The sequence below is a fragment of the Neolamprologus multifasciatus genome, chromosome 7 (assembly GCF_963576455.1).
Source record: "Neolamprologus multifasciatus chromosome 7, fNeoMul1.2, whole genome shotgun sequence".
Taxonomy (NCBI): domain Eukaryota; kingdom Metazoa; phylum Chordata; class Actinopteri; order Cichliformes; family Cichlidae; genus Neolamprologus; species Neolamprologus multifasciatus.
The window spans coordinates 56709304-56723333 of NC_140445.1; the positions used below are offsets into that span (position 1 = coordinate 56709304).

At 35.2% G+C, this 14030-nt stretch overlaps 1 protein-coding gene and 1 long non-coding RNA gene across 2 annotated transcripts in view; one reads left to right on the plus strand and one right to left on the minus strand.

The window, feature by feature from the left end:
• The first annotated feature begins 75 nt into the window (after positions 1–75).
• cd9a (CD9 molecule a) overlaps positions 76–14030 on the plus strand; it is a 29567-nt gene continuing 15612 nt past the window's right edge. Inside the window, exon 1 of the mRNA XM_085164471.1 lies at positions 76–277. Coding sequence (XP_085020597.1) covers positions 209–277 — 69 coding nt within the window. The 5' untranslated portion in view covers positions 76–208. The remainder of the gene's footprint in view (positions 278–14030) is intronic.
• On the minus strand, positions 11164–13893 carry LOC146515579 (uncharacterized). Its single transcript, XR_014874808.1, has 3 exons — positions 13739–13893; positions 12997–13062; positions 11164–11963 (listed from the first exon to the last, which is right to left on the minus strand). It is a non-coding gene; the product is annotated as an uncharacterized LOC146515579 (long non-coding RNA).

Consider the following 14030-nt stretch of genomic DNA (forward strand, 5'->3'; position numbering starts at 1 on the left):
TCAGGAATAAAGACAGAAAGAAGAAGAGCCATGGGAGGCTGTGCAGCCGTGAGGGGGCGGACCACTACAGGCGCGCTCCGCACGACGCGCGTCAGCGCTGGCGCCTCGGCAAATAACCTCATTCTGCATACAGACTGTTATATAGTGGCTCTTCTCCTCTTGAATTTGAGATAGCGGTACAAGTGTGAGTCACAGTTCAAGGACCACCATGGCTGCACTGTCGGGGGGTGAGACGTGCATCAAATACCTGATGTTTGCCTTTAACCTGGTGTTCTGGGTGAGTCCGAAGCAAGAAAATATTTTATTCTCGTGTGCATCCTGCCTGTTTTTCTACGTGTGTGTGTGCGTGTGTGTGTGCGAACTTGTGTGAGGTTTGCGTAGGAATGTGCGCATTCGTGTGAGCGCAGGTTACTATAGTGAATGAAATTACACGGTATAGACGTCCCAGATGCAGAATAGTGCCGAGTGCTCACGGTGTGTGTCTGTTACTTATCCCCGGATTGTCTGAGCAGCCGCATGAATGAATTATGGCTCTGGCTGCCACTAAACACAAAGTGTCCCAATGTTTGTGGAGACCGTGCGGGCTGGAGAATAATCCCCAGTGGCCAAGTGACCCAGTTCCACCGCGCAGACTAGCCACACTCTGGAGTTTGCGCGCACGGCATTTTAATACTTGCAATGAGGGGGAGGGGGCTTATTGTGGCCGAGATATAGCCCCAAAATAAAGTAATTTACACTTCCGCCCCTAAAAGAGTTGTTAATGGAAGTCTGTCTACTTGGCGGTGTGCGCGCGCACATGCTTGTGCGTGAATGCTAGATATCCCATGTAGGTTATGTGTGTCCCGCTGTCCTGCGCACCCGCAGGGTGTGTCTTGCTGTGCGTGTTTGAGTGGGATGTGTGCGTGTGGTTTCAAATGGTTGTGTTGCCTTTTATGCACGTTTGTAATCTGCGACGCTATACATAGAGCTAAGTGTAGCATTAATTACAGGGCAGACAGATTTCCCACAGCATGTGAACGCTACGTGAGAGAGAAATAAAAAAATAGTTTTGAGTGTTAATAAGATTGATGAAAATAGGTCATTATAATCACTTTTTAAAAGTCACAAATGTTTCGAAATGGAGAAGCTTTAGGAAAACAATACATTATAAATTACAGTATAACTCTTAATCAGCAGAATTTCTCAACACACAGGGACGCTTCCTTATAACTAGCATCCTCATTTAAACAAAGATACTTCCCTTCTGAGATAGAAACTAACCAGGATCACAGCTGAGTGCAGCTTTTGTGTCAGTGCACACAGAGCAGAGTTCGCAAATTTTGCTTGGACTGGATCAAAAACCACTTCTGGGTGCGGCAAAACCTGTAGGTGTAATGGGAAGCAAAGTCGACCCATTCACTGTAGGTACGAGTTCAGATACCAGAGGATTAAATGTGTCGTCAAGCAGGTATTTTAGGAAACGTTTACATGCCTGGACACAACCCCTCTATCTACCAGATCATAACACCCTGTAACTATACATGGAACAACATGTTGAAAGAGAAGAGTTGCTTTGGCCACTCCCTACCTCCATAATCAGGTGACTCTGATAACCGCGGTAAAGTGAGCCGTCATTTGTGAGCCGCGGTCAAGCCAGCCGCCTCTTATCCGCCGCATAAATTTCCTTGCGCTTTTACACCAGTCTTTACGGTAGCGCCTTTTCGCTTTATATCCCGTTTGAAAGCCTAGACCACATTACGATGGAACAGCCCAATACAGTCAATACAATTATGTCAAATTTCAAAAATTCATTAAAAATCATCCTTAGTAGTTGAGGTCAAACTTTCAACACATCCCTCCTCTGGGATACCTACTGTACCTGTGTGCCAAGTTTCAGCCAGATTTACTGTAAAATTCCTCAGAAATTAAAGGACATTTATATTCAATGCAATACAGTCAATACACTACAATTATTTAAAATTTCAGAAATTCATTAAAAATCATCCTTAGTAGTTGAGGTCCAACTTTCAACACATCCCTCCTCTGGGACACCTACTGTACCTGTGTGCCAAGTTTCGTCCAGATTTACTGTAAAATTCCTCAGAAATTAAAGGAAACTTGTATTCAGTTCAATACAGCCAGTACACTACAATTATGTCAACTTTCAAAAATTCATTAAAAATCATCCTGAGTAGTTGAGGTCCAACTTTCAACACATTCTTCCTCTGGGATACCTACTGTACCTGTGTGCCAAGTTTCATCCAGATTTACTGTAAAATTCCTCAGAAATTAAAGGAAACTTGTATTGAATCTAATACAGTCAATACAATAGAATTATGTCAACTTTCAAAAATTCTTTAAAAATCATCCTGAGTAGTTGAGGTCCAACTTTCAACAGATTCTTCCTCTGGGATACCTACTGTACCTGTGTGCCAAGTTTCATCCAGATTTACTGTAAAATTCCTCAGAAATTAAAGGAAACTTATATTCAATGCAATACAGTCAATACACTACAATTATGTCAACTTTCAAAAATTCATTAAAAATCATCCTTAGTAGTTGAGGTCCAACTTTCAACACATTCCTTCTCTGGGATACCTACTGTACCTGTGTGCCAAGTTTCGTCCAGATTTACTGTAAAATTCCTCAGAAATTAAAGGAAACTTGTATTCAGTTCAATACAGCCAGTACACTACAATTATGTCATTTTCAAAAAAATCATTAAAATCATCCTGAGTAGTTGAGGTCCAACTTTCAACACATTCCTCCTCTGGGATACCTACTGTACCTGTGTGCCAAGTTTCATCCAGATTTACTGTAAAATTCCTCAGAAATTAAAGGAAACTTGTATTCAGTTCAATACAGCCAGTACACTACAATTATGTCAACTTTCAAAAATTCATTAAAAATCATCCTGAGTAGTTGAGGTCCAACTTTCAACACATTCTTCCTCTGGGATACCTACTGTACCTGTGTGCCAAGTTTCATCCAGATTTACTGTAAAATTCCTCAGAAATTAAAGGAAACTTGTATTGAATCTAATACAGTCAATACAATAGAATTATGTCAACTTTCAAAAATTCTTTAAAAATCATCCTGAGTAGTTGAGGTCCAACTTTCAACAGATTCTTCCTCTGGGATACCTACTGTACCTGTGTGCCAAGTTTCATCCAGATTTACTGTAAAATTCCTCAGAAATTAAAGGAAACTTATATTCAATGCAATACAGTCAATACACTACAATTATGTCAACTTTCAAAAATTCATTAAAAATCATCCTTAGTAGTTGAGGTCCAACTTTCAACACATTCCTCCTCTGGGACACCTACTGTACCTGTGTGCCAAGTTTCGTCCAGATTTACTGTAAAATTCCTCAGAAATTAAAGGAAACTTGTATTCAGTTCAATACAGCCAGTACACTACAATTATGTCATTTTCAAAAAAATCATTAAAATCATCCTGAGTAGTTGAGGTCCAACTTTCAACAGATTCTTCCTCTGGGACACCTACTGTACCTGTGTGCCAAGTTTCATCCAGATTTACTGTAAAATTCCTCAGAAATTAAAGGAAACTTGTATTCAGTTCAATACAGCCAGTACACTACAATTATGTCAACTTTCAAAAATTCATTAAAAATCATCCTGAGTAGTTGAGGTCCAACTTTCAACACATTCTTCCTCTGGGATACCTACTGTACCTGTGTGCCAAGTTTCAGCCAGATTTACTGTAAGATTCCTCAGAAATTAAAGGAAACTTGTATTCAATGCAATACAGTCAATACACTACAATTATGTCAACTTTCAAAAATTCATTAAAAATCATCCTGAGTAGTTGAGGTCCAACTTTCAACAGATTCTTCCTCTGGGATACCTACTGTACCTGTGTGCCAAGTTTCAGCCAGATTTACTGTAAGATTCCTCAGAAATTAAAGGAAACTTGTATTGAATCTAATACAGTCAATACACTACAATTATGTCAACTTTCAAAAATTCATTAAAAATCATCCTTAGTAGTTGAGGTCCAACTTTCAACACATCCCTCCTCTGGGACACCTACTGTACCTGTGTGCCAAGTTTCGTCCAGATTTACTGTAAGATTCCTCAGAAATTAAAGGAAACTTGTATTGAATCTAATACAGTCAATACAATAGAATTATGTCAACATTCAAAAATTCGTTAAAAATCATCCTGAGTAGTTGAGGTCCAACTTTCAACAGATTCTTCCTCTGGGAAACCTACTGTACCTGTGTGCCAAGTTTCAGCCACATTTACTGTAAAATTCCTCAGAAATTAAAGGAAACTTGTATTCAGTTCAATACAGCCAGTACACTACAATTATGTCAACTTTCAAAAATACTTTAAAAATCATCCTTAGTAGTTGAGGTCCAACTTTCAACACATTCTTCCTCTGGGATACCTACTGTACCTGTGTGCCAAGTTTCATCCAGATTTACTGTAAAATTCTTCAGAAATTAAAGGAAACTTGTATTGAATCTAATACAGTCAATACAATAGAATTATGTCAACTTTCAAAAATTCTTTAAAAATCATCCTGAGTAGTTGAGGTCCAACTTTCAACAGATTCTTCCTCTGGGATACCTACTGTACCTGTGTGCCAAGTTTCGTCCAGATTTACTGTAAAATTCCTCAGAAATGAAAGGAAACTTATATTCAATGCAATACAGTCAATACACTACAATTATGTCAACTTTCAAAAATTCATTAAAAATCATCCTTAGTAGTTGAGGTCCAACTTTCAACACATTCCTTCTCTGGGATACCTACTGTACCTGTGTGCCAAGTTTCGTCCAGATTTACTGTAAAATTCCTCAGAAATTAAAGGAAACTTGTATTCAGTTCAATACAGCCAGTACACTACAATTATGTCAACTTTCAAAAATTCATTAAAAATCATCCTGAGTAGTTGAGGTCCAACTTTCAACACATTCTTCCTCTGGGATACCTACTGTACCTGTGTGCCAAGTTTCAGCCAGATTTACTGTAAGATTCCTCAGAAATTAAAGGAAACTTGTATTCAATGCAATACAGTCAATACACTACAATTATGTCAACTTTCAAAAATTCATTAAAAATCATCCTGAGTAGTTGAGGTCCAACTTTCAACAGATTCTTCCTCTGGGATACCTACTGTACCTGTGTGCCAAGTTTCAGCCAGATTTACTGTAAGATTCCTCAGAAATTAAAGGAAACTTGTATTGAATCTAATACAGTCAATACACTACAATTATGTCAACTTTCAAAAATTCATTAAAAATCATCCTTAGTAGTTGAGGTCCAACTTTCAACACATCCCTCCTCTGGGACACCTACTGTACCTGTGTGCCAAGTTTCGTCCAGATTTACTGTAAAATTCCTCAGAAATTAAAGGAAACTTATATTCAATGCAATACAGTCAATACACTACAATTGTGTAAATTTCAAAAATTCATTAAAAATCATCCTTAGTAGTTGAGGTCCAACTTTCAACACATCCCTCCTCTGGGACACCTACTGTACCTGTGTGCCAAGTTTCAGCCAGATTTACTGTAAAATTCCTCAGAAATTAAAGGAAACTTGTATTGAATCTAATACAGTCAATACAATAGAATTATGTCAACTTTCAAAAATTCATTAATAATTTTAAAAGCAGACTAAAAAGCAGGACACAGAGGACAACAAAACTGTGATGAACTAAAAGAGAGCCCTTTATTGTGGCTGATGGAAGAAACTTGAACATACAACAAGGCAAAAGCAATAGATTACAATAACTGTAATTAATCCTGAAATGGGCGAGACTAAACTACGACTGCTATTAATATTACTGTGACTATGACAACACTACTACAGACCTGAACATGATGGCGACCAGCAGTATGAGATAAAATATGAAGGGGTACACCCAAGACTTGAACATGAGAAAGGAAAACAGACTCTTAAAGCAGGAAACATGACGAACGTATACCTCACATTAACAAACAAGGGAGATGGGAACGTAATGGTAGGTGACACGAAAGGATCTATGTAAACAAAGGAGTAAAGACTGAGCAACTATGAGCTGTCAAGGATAATTAGAAGAACGAAACAAACAAATTAAAACTACTAACTAATAACAGCAAAAACAAGAATTACATACATTGATCAATAGTAATCTGAAGCAACAAATACCAAAATGAATGCAAAAAGGGTCACAAACCCAAACCGCAAGAATCACATTATTTTCTAAATTTAGTGTAATTTTTTTACAAAAGGTATTAAAATGAAAAAGAATGCAATACAAAATCTAAACGAACAAGCTCTATTTACATTTCTGAAATACATAACCTGTATATGTACACATACAAAATGTATAAAAACAATTTACATCTGTTCCTTAGTTTCTATCAATACAAATAAGAATTTACATGACATTATTCAATCTTATATACATTTTACAAAATAAATACAAGTATTTATTTTTCACAGAGAGCGCACTCCCATTCTGCAGCCTCTGCCTTCTGAAACAGCTCAGTATTCATCTGCAGGCACTGTGTGTGAAACCACCTTGAACAGCTGTCACACTGGATCTGTGAATTTTCAACAAACCAAAAATTAAAAAAAAATCTTTAATCACTTGATTTAACATTAATATCTTTATTAATCTGCCATTAGTATGTATTGCATATTTTTTTCCTTATCAAATATTCAAAATAACTAACACACCAAGCCAAAAATAATTACATGCAAGTTAAGGCAGAATTTCCCCTCTTCCTCAAAACAAAAACCAAATAACAAAAGCAACTATACACAATAGATTTTGTTAAATAATATCCCCAACTACAAATCTGTCTTACCCATTTGGTGATTGAAGGCCCTGGAAAAGGTGGTTTTGGAGTTGAACACATGGCGCAATTGTTTTCTGCCTCGAACACTATTACAAATATAGTAAAATTAGTGATTGACAATGAATATTTAAATACAAGTGATTTATTTGTGCTATAACACTTCACAAACCTGAGGCTCCCAGTATTTGTAAAGCAATTGCTTCACGCTGCTGTACCATTGCTTTAATTTTTGTTTCAAATGTCATTTCTGGTATTTTGGGAAAGGACTCCATGAACGCCTTTGCCATCTATGGAAATAGCAAAATATTCAAAAATAATTTAGTCATATTCCTTTTCTATAGCAGACTCAATTTTATAATGCACCATCAGCACAAAAAATATTTGAAACTCATGTCTTTGTTACTTTACCAAGATGACAATGACACCGCAGCTATTTGTGTCCTTCTGTACTGGGTGCTTCAAAACTCCTCCTTTTAACTTGATATCCACCCAGTCAGTCTTGTTGATTGCAGTACGTCTCATTTTGAAGAACTCCCTGTGCAAGGGTTATACTGTCATGTGAGGGCCGTGTGCAGGCAGGAAAAGTACCCAAAATGCAGACTCACGGAAACAAAAGGTGAACTTAAGTACAGCTTTAATGCTGGACGGCAAACAGAAAACTGTTCTGAACTAGAATACAAAATGAACCCACTCGGCACGCTGGCAGGCAGGCAGGCAGGTCATTACCTTATTTTGAATGTTCAATGTCAGCACAAATAATTTGAAAAATACTCTACTATAAAACATTTTGGAATAACATGTGGCTTAATTTAATGCCACATTCTTTATTTATGGGAAACAAAGACGGTCGAGAGATATCACCTAGACAAAAACTACAATAGCACTGGATTTGAGTACTGTATTAAATCGTCTATAGTAATCACAATTCACTATTGCTATAATTTACACAGTCCCAAAGCCAATAGGGCTGCACCACCAAAAAACACACAGAATAAAAAAAGTCAACTGAAAAAACAGGGAAAGTCATATATAATTAAAGAAAAAACAAAAAACAACCAACACATTACAAACATAAGCTGCTGGATCTAAACTGCTAACGCAAGTTCTTAAGGCCAATGACTGACCCATCTACCATTGGGACACATGCAGTTTACTTAATACTGTGATTTAACACAATATTAAGTAAAATAATAAACTAACAACCAACTTGTACTTTTTCATGCTAAAATGTAATTACTGAGGCACATTACCATCCCAGCCCACCGATAAGGCCTGGCCTACAAATTTGGAAAACACTGCAGCACTATAAAAGCAAATGATAATTTATTCACTTTAATTTTTGAAAAATAGAATTTACCTGAATTTTTGTGCTGCCACTTTGGATTCTTCAAGCTCTCTTGTGTTGCGTGCTGGATCAACAAGGTAAAGACAGCTGTCTGCTTTACTTAGGTACTGTAACCGAAAAGATAATATAATTAATTCTCTAGCCAGTAATTACAGATAAAAATATGTCTTTTATCATGCTTGAGAGGTTTGACTATAACTTGTTTGATCAGTTATCACAGCTGATTATTAAAATGATCCCAGGAAAAGCAGTTATAAAAGATATTATTACATCAATCCCTATTATAATAAGTCAAGCTGATTTACAGATTCCATTTGCTATTATCTTATTTGTCCACACACAATTTACTACAGTCAAATGCCTTAAATTTCAGTTTTTAATGGAAACTGATAGGAAACAATTAGTATTACAGTATACTGGTATTTGATGTGCAGGACTTCATAGTGGGACATCAAAGACACCACAAATCTGGGTTTGATGAATCCAGTTGTCTCAGAAAGTAAAAAATGCTTCCAGGAATGAAATTTTATTGCACTTACAGGGCATCATTTGAAAAAATCAACAACTAATTTTTCCATAATATTGTATTTTTTTTTCAAAATATGAATTTTCTGAAGGGAAATTTGTGTTAGTACTAACCAGGAACTTCCAGTGAACATTTCCAACGTTTACAAACGAAACAATTGCGTGGTAGTTATCAAAGTTGACCTGTTAACAAAGCATTAATACAATGTAAAATACAAATATATTTATATTGCAATATGTATATGTATATGTATTTATTACCTTTGACAAACAGTGCCTCCTCATCATTTCTCTTTTTCCAAACAGGATGACACCGGCAGTGTAGTGGTTCAGTATGTATACCTTACTGCCCAAATCCAACTTGCAGGCAATATCATGCAGAGCACACTCTATAATCTTGTAAAAAAAAACATTGAATAATGAAGAGAGGTCAACTTAAACTGCTAATTATGTTACATTTTTGAAAATGTGTAATCCATGATTAATTAATAATGTAGTGCTATCAATGTAAGAACTCTCTATTTGAACTCTCTTTACTCTCTAAAGCACTCAAACACACTGTTTTCATTTTCATTGATTGGCTGGCTGATTTTCTATGTGATTTTCTCTATGAGAATATAGCTAGTTGATGTCAAACGTTACAAAAGGAAAGAATATATTGAGCTAACAGGATAATAACAGTACCTCAAATAACCAATATATCTAACCAAAGTACACAGAAGACAAATTATGAAAATACAACAAAGCAGATCTCGAGGCAGAAGGTTTATATCAACCGAAGACCACACTGTGGGTGACTCCTGTCAGCCAAGAACAGGAAATTGAAGCGACATTTTGTGCTCATAAATGTTTCACATTTTAATAAAAACAGATTTAAAAAACAATATACTCCAATAACTTCCAGAGTTACCATATCACAGAACATTCTTAAATCCTTGAGTTGTGTTTTCATGGAAAATTTGGATAACAAAATGTGACTCAAGACTGAAAGTTTGTCTTTGACAATCTCACTTTTTTTTTCTTTGATATATATTTTTGAATTTTTTACGGCTATTTTTTTTTTTAAAGTAAAGCAATGCAGGTCATTATGCATGAAAGTTAGCGATCATGAGTTGTGACTGACAACAGTATAAAACCTTTTAAGATTCAAGTGCATCAGCACAGTAACAAATCCATTTAAGACCAAAGCATGTATAAACAATAGCTGTGTCTATAAAAACATTGCAACTGTCTAACGTGGATGATAAAATGTGTTTTTGATATGGGAACAGCATTAAGATCAGTGATGTTTTTGCTCTATGAATAGCAATAAAGCAAAACAAACACCAGGAAATTAAATTTTGGGTTTGAAAGGATTACTGTAACACAGTAATTAAAATACAGCTTCATTTATTTTGTAGTCTGTCTTTTCCACGTACCTCGCCTGTTAACCATTGATGAGGTTCCAGTGATTTCAGCTCGCTGTGGTGAACTATAAAGTTGTTTCCTTTTATTTGTGATGGAATCACAGCAACAACAACTTCGGTTTCCTGTCTTTTCCACAGTGCAGTGACCTATGGGCCAAATAAACAGTGTATTTGTATTTGTGGCACAAGAGTAAGAAATTCTTTTGACATTGTCAAAAAAGTACACAAATAACTCCAGATTTCCCGCATCTTACAAAACGTATATTTGCATACTGACTCATGGGCATTTATTAGTGGTCTTTGATGAGTCCTTCTTGATCAATGGTCATACCAATTTGCATAATTATGATGAAGCAATTCACGATTGATAATTTTATAATTTTGGGGAAAACTGCAGTCAGCTTAGACTGAAGAAGTCACCTGGTTGAGTGACGAAATGTTTCTCCCACTGAAAACGCTACGTCCAGATGAACAGAATCAAGTTTTTCAGATTGACATAAAAAGGATGATTGACAATTCATCAAGACATATAAATGACTATGTGTTATACCATTATAGAGACCTAATACATTGATAGGACAAGTTAAGTATTTATGGAAAAGTTGTTTGATGTGCACAAGATTGTTACTTTCAAATTTAATTTGTGAATACTAATAACTCAATTTGACATCAGTGTAACCTACCACAATCAATAATTAATTAGTTTGGAAAAGCTATTAAAAGAATGAATACTTTAAAGGGAACAGAAACAGTTTTCAGCATAACAGAATACATAAGCCTTAGTTTTGCACAAAAAGTTCAAACATAAAAATTCACATGTTCTTCTCATGTTTCCGAACTGTGTCTGAATGACATAGCAGCAACTCTATTGATCATGATGTTATGACTGTTTGTTGAGATTTCATTGAAGTTAAAGACAGTAGAATACACATTGATTTACCTGTAATTTATCCAATGTGTTGCCCTTTTCCTCCTCCTGGACTTTTCTGGAGGTGTTTCGCACATCGTATCCGTAGCCTATATCTTCTGTGCTCTAAAATAAATTAAAACACTTTACCATTTAAATATTGTTTAATATGTGTTGTGTGCTAGTATATTATAATTCACTGTTTTAAAGTGTAATCTTTGCCTTGCATTCCATATTTTCCTATTGATATCAATCAAAACTAAATTACCATAATTCAAACATTAATATGACAAAAACAATGATCACCTGACTTATGGAAGTTGGAGTTGGATCCTCATTCTGATTTCCTTGTCCTTCACTGTTTGGAAATGGGTCACTCAACAGTTCTTTGCACGCCCTCTCCAGTTCCTTCGCATTTTTTCCCTCCTTGTCCACAAGATTTATTGTAAATGGTGCTGATTTTTTAGTCTTATTTTTTACATGGTCATAGATTGTTTGAACAATCACATCAGCACATGCCCTGGCAGGAAAGTTGTATATTCCTGAACTTACTGCTGGAATTGCAATAGAACACAGTTTGTGCTCCTCTGCCTTTTGCAAAACACTGATTATGGCCTGTCGCAACATAGGTTTTGCCTGTGTGACATCTTTGGCTGATGGTTTGCTTTGCAGACATGGTCCCACTACGTGAATAATTTTTTGGCAAGACAGGTTCCCAGCACTTGTTACAATAGCTTCTCCAGTCCGCAGAGGTCCGTTTTCTGCTATGTAATTGTTGCTCTCTTTCTGTATTTTTGGCCCACCACATTCTGAGATCGCCAATGCCAGCCCACCACAATGTTGTAACATGGTATTTGCTGCATTGACAACAGCGTCCACTTGAAACTTGCAGAGATCAGCAATCCACACTGAAATGTCTACATCTTGCGTGAGATGTGCTGACATTATCCTTTTTTGTGTTGCTGCTTGTTCTTTTTCATCCTGGTGACAAAATTTATAAAATGAAAAATAAAGTACTTTAAATAACAAATTAAATATATAATTCATAACATTATAAAAAATTTAAGAAAGATAAATACAGTGATTGTAATATACATATTATTCAAGGTCCAGCATAGCTCAACAACAATGTATTTCAAAATTATATTAGGCAAAACTACTACAGATGCCAGCCATCTCTTCTTTGTATTAGCTGCTGTATTAGAAAGTATGAACTAGTGCTATTAGATCCAAATTTTCATTGTTCTCACATAATAACATTAAAATTTAAAAACACACACACGCTCACATATTTATCTTTCTCTCTCTCTCCCTCTCTCTCTATGTATATCTATCTATCTATCGATTGATAGATAGATATTAAAATGTCTGGGTTTTTTTTAAACAGTATTGAGCAATCACTCCAACAGTTTAAATGCCTTTCATGACTGGACTTTTTCACTCATTTTTACTAGAATACTACCGACTGACATTATTCTGAGAAAATGAAGTGACTTCTTGACGACCCAATTAACTCGAACTTTTTAGTTGCTCTAAAAACAAAGGAACCTACGAACATAAGTCATGATATGAACCAGTATTATGGCTGGCCTTCAAGATTATCGGATCAAAAATAGGAACGAATGCCAAGAAGTTATAATCAATGAAGCGAAATATGGCTCACTGTATGCAAAATGAAAAACATCAGTGGCCACAGTTTTTAATGGGTGATGAATCGTAAAATTAAATTTTTTCATTCATATCATCATCTGTAGGTTACAAGCATACTATACAAAGATACAATATTAATATCTACAGCCAATGATTAAAAACAAAATATATTGTCACTGTTCAGGGATGTAATTTGGCCATTGGTGGTGTTGTTCTCAAGGCTTCTTCGAGGAGCATCCAGGAGAACTACTTTCAAAGTAGTTAAAGTAAAAGAAAGCTTGCTTTTCTAAACTAAAATCATTAATCATAATAATAATACTTTGTTTAATACAATTAACAATATATATATATATATATATCAAACCTGTTTAGTGACAGCTTCAGTCTTCTCTGTGGGCACATCTGAGTGTGGTGGTTCTTCTTGATGATCCTTATAAAAATAATAAAATTACAACTTTACATGGAAGAACACAGAATACTTACAGAACACACATGAAAATGTATGTCTTTAGCAGAACTTAAATTATTCTCGATCTATAATACATACATAGGTTTAGACAATATACAGTCTTTGTCTGTGTTTATATGTTACTGCATTTACAGAACAAAATGTTAAGTGATATAAATGGTCTTCTACAACAGCAATAACTAACAATAATGCTAATTATTTCAATAACATCAATTATTTTATGGGTAGCGGTTGCCATGTGTGGAGTGTACAATATCATGATTTTCATTACCAAAGTTTTCCTAAAAGCTGTGAAAGACTAATGATGTTTTTAATTCTAAAATGTATAATGGCACATAACATGGTTATTTGATGTATACAAAACATTTTTAACACATAGATGAGTTATAATTACTGTACATTTATGTATAGTTAACATCGTTATTTACTTTCATAAACATGCATAAATTGAATTAAATCACAGGAGCATAAAGAGAATTACAGTAAGATTACAGTATTTTTTACATGCCTAATTGAACAATTGTAAAAAAAAAAAAAAGCAAAGTATACATTTAAATTTGATTACAACACACAACCTTTCAAATAGAAAATGTTTTAGTGACATGCATAGATGAAATAAAAAATGATGATACCTTACCTGTTTGACTCGTTTTCCCATCAGAGGAGTTACATAGAAGCCTTTTCGTTTTCTACTTTTTTTCTTCCACTTCTCGGTCTCCACTCGGTAAGACTGAAAAGTATAATTTTGAAATAATTAACAATACATTTTAGATCTGATCTTCATGTACAAAAGATTACAAGCATGCAAACCGTCAAGGACATGTACTGTAATCCCAAATTTATTGGACCGCAAAATGCTTAATGCTTCCTGTCTTTTGTTTAATTACAGTTGTTAGTCAAATAATCTCCTATATTTATCACATCAGAAA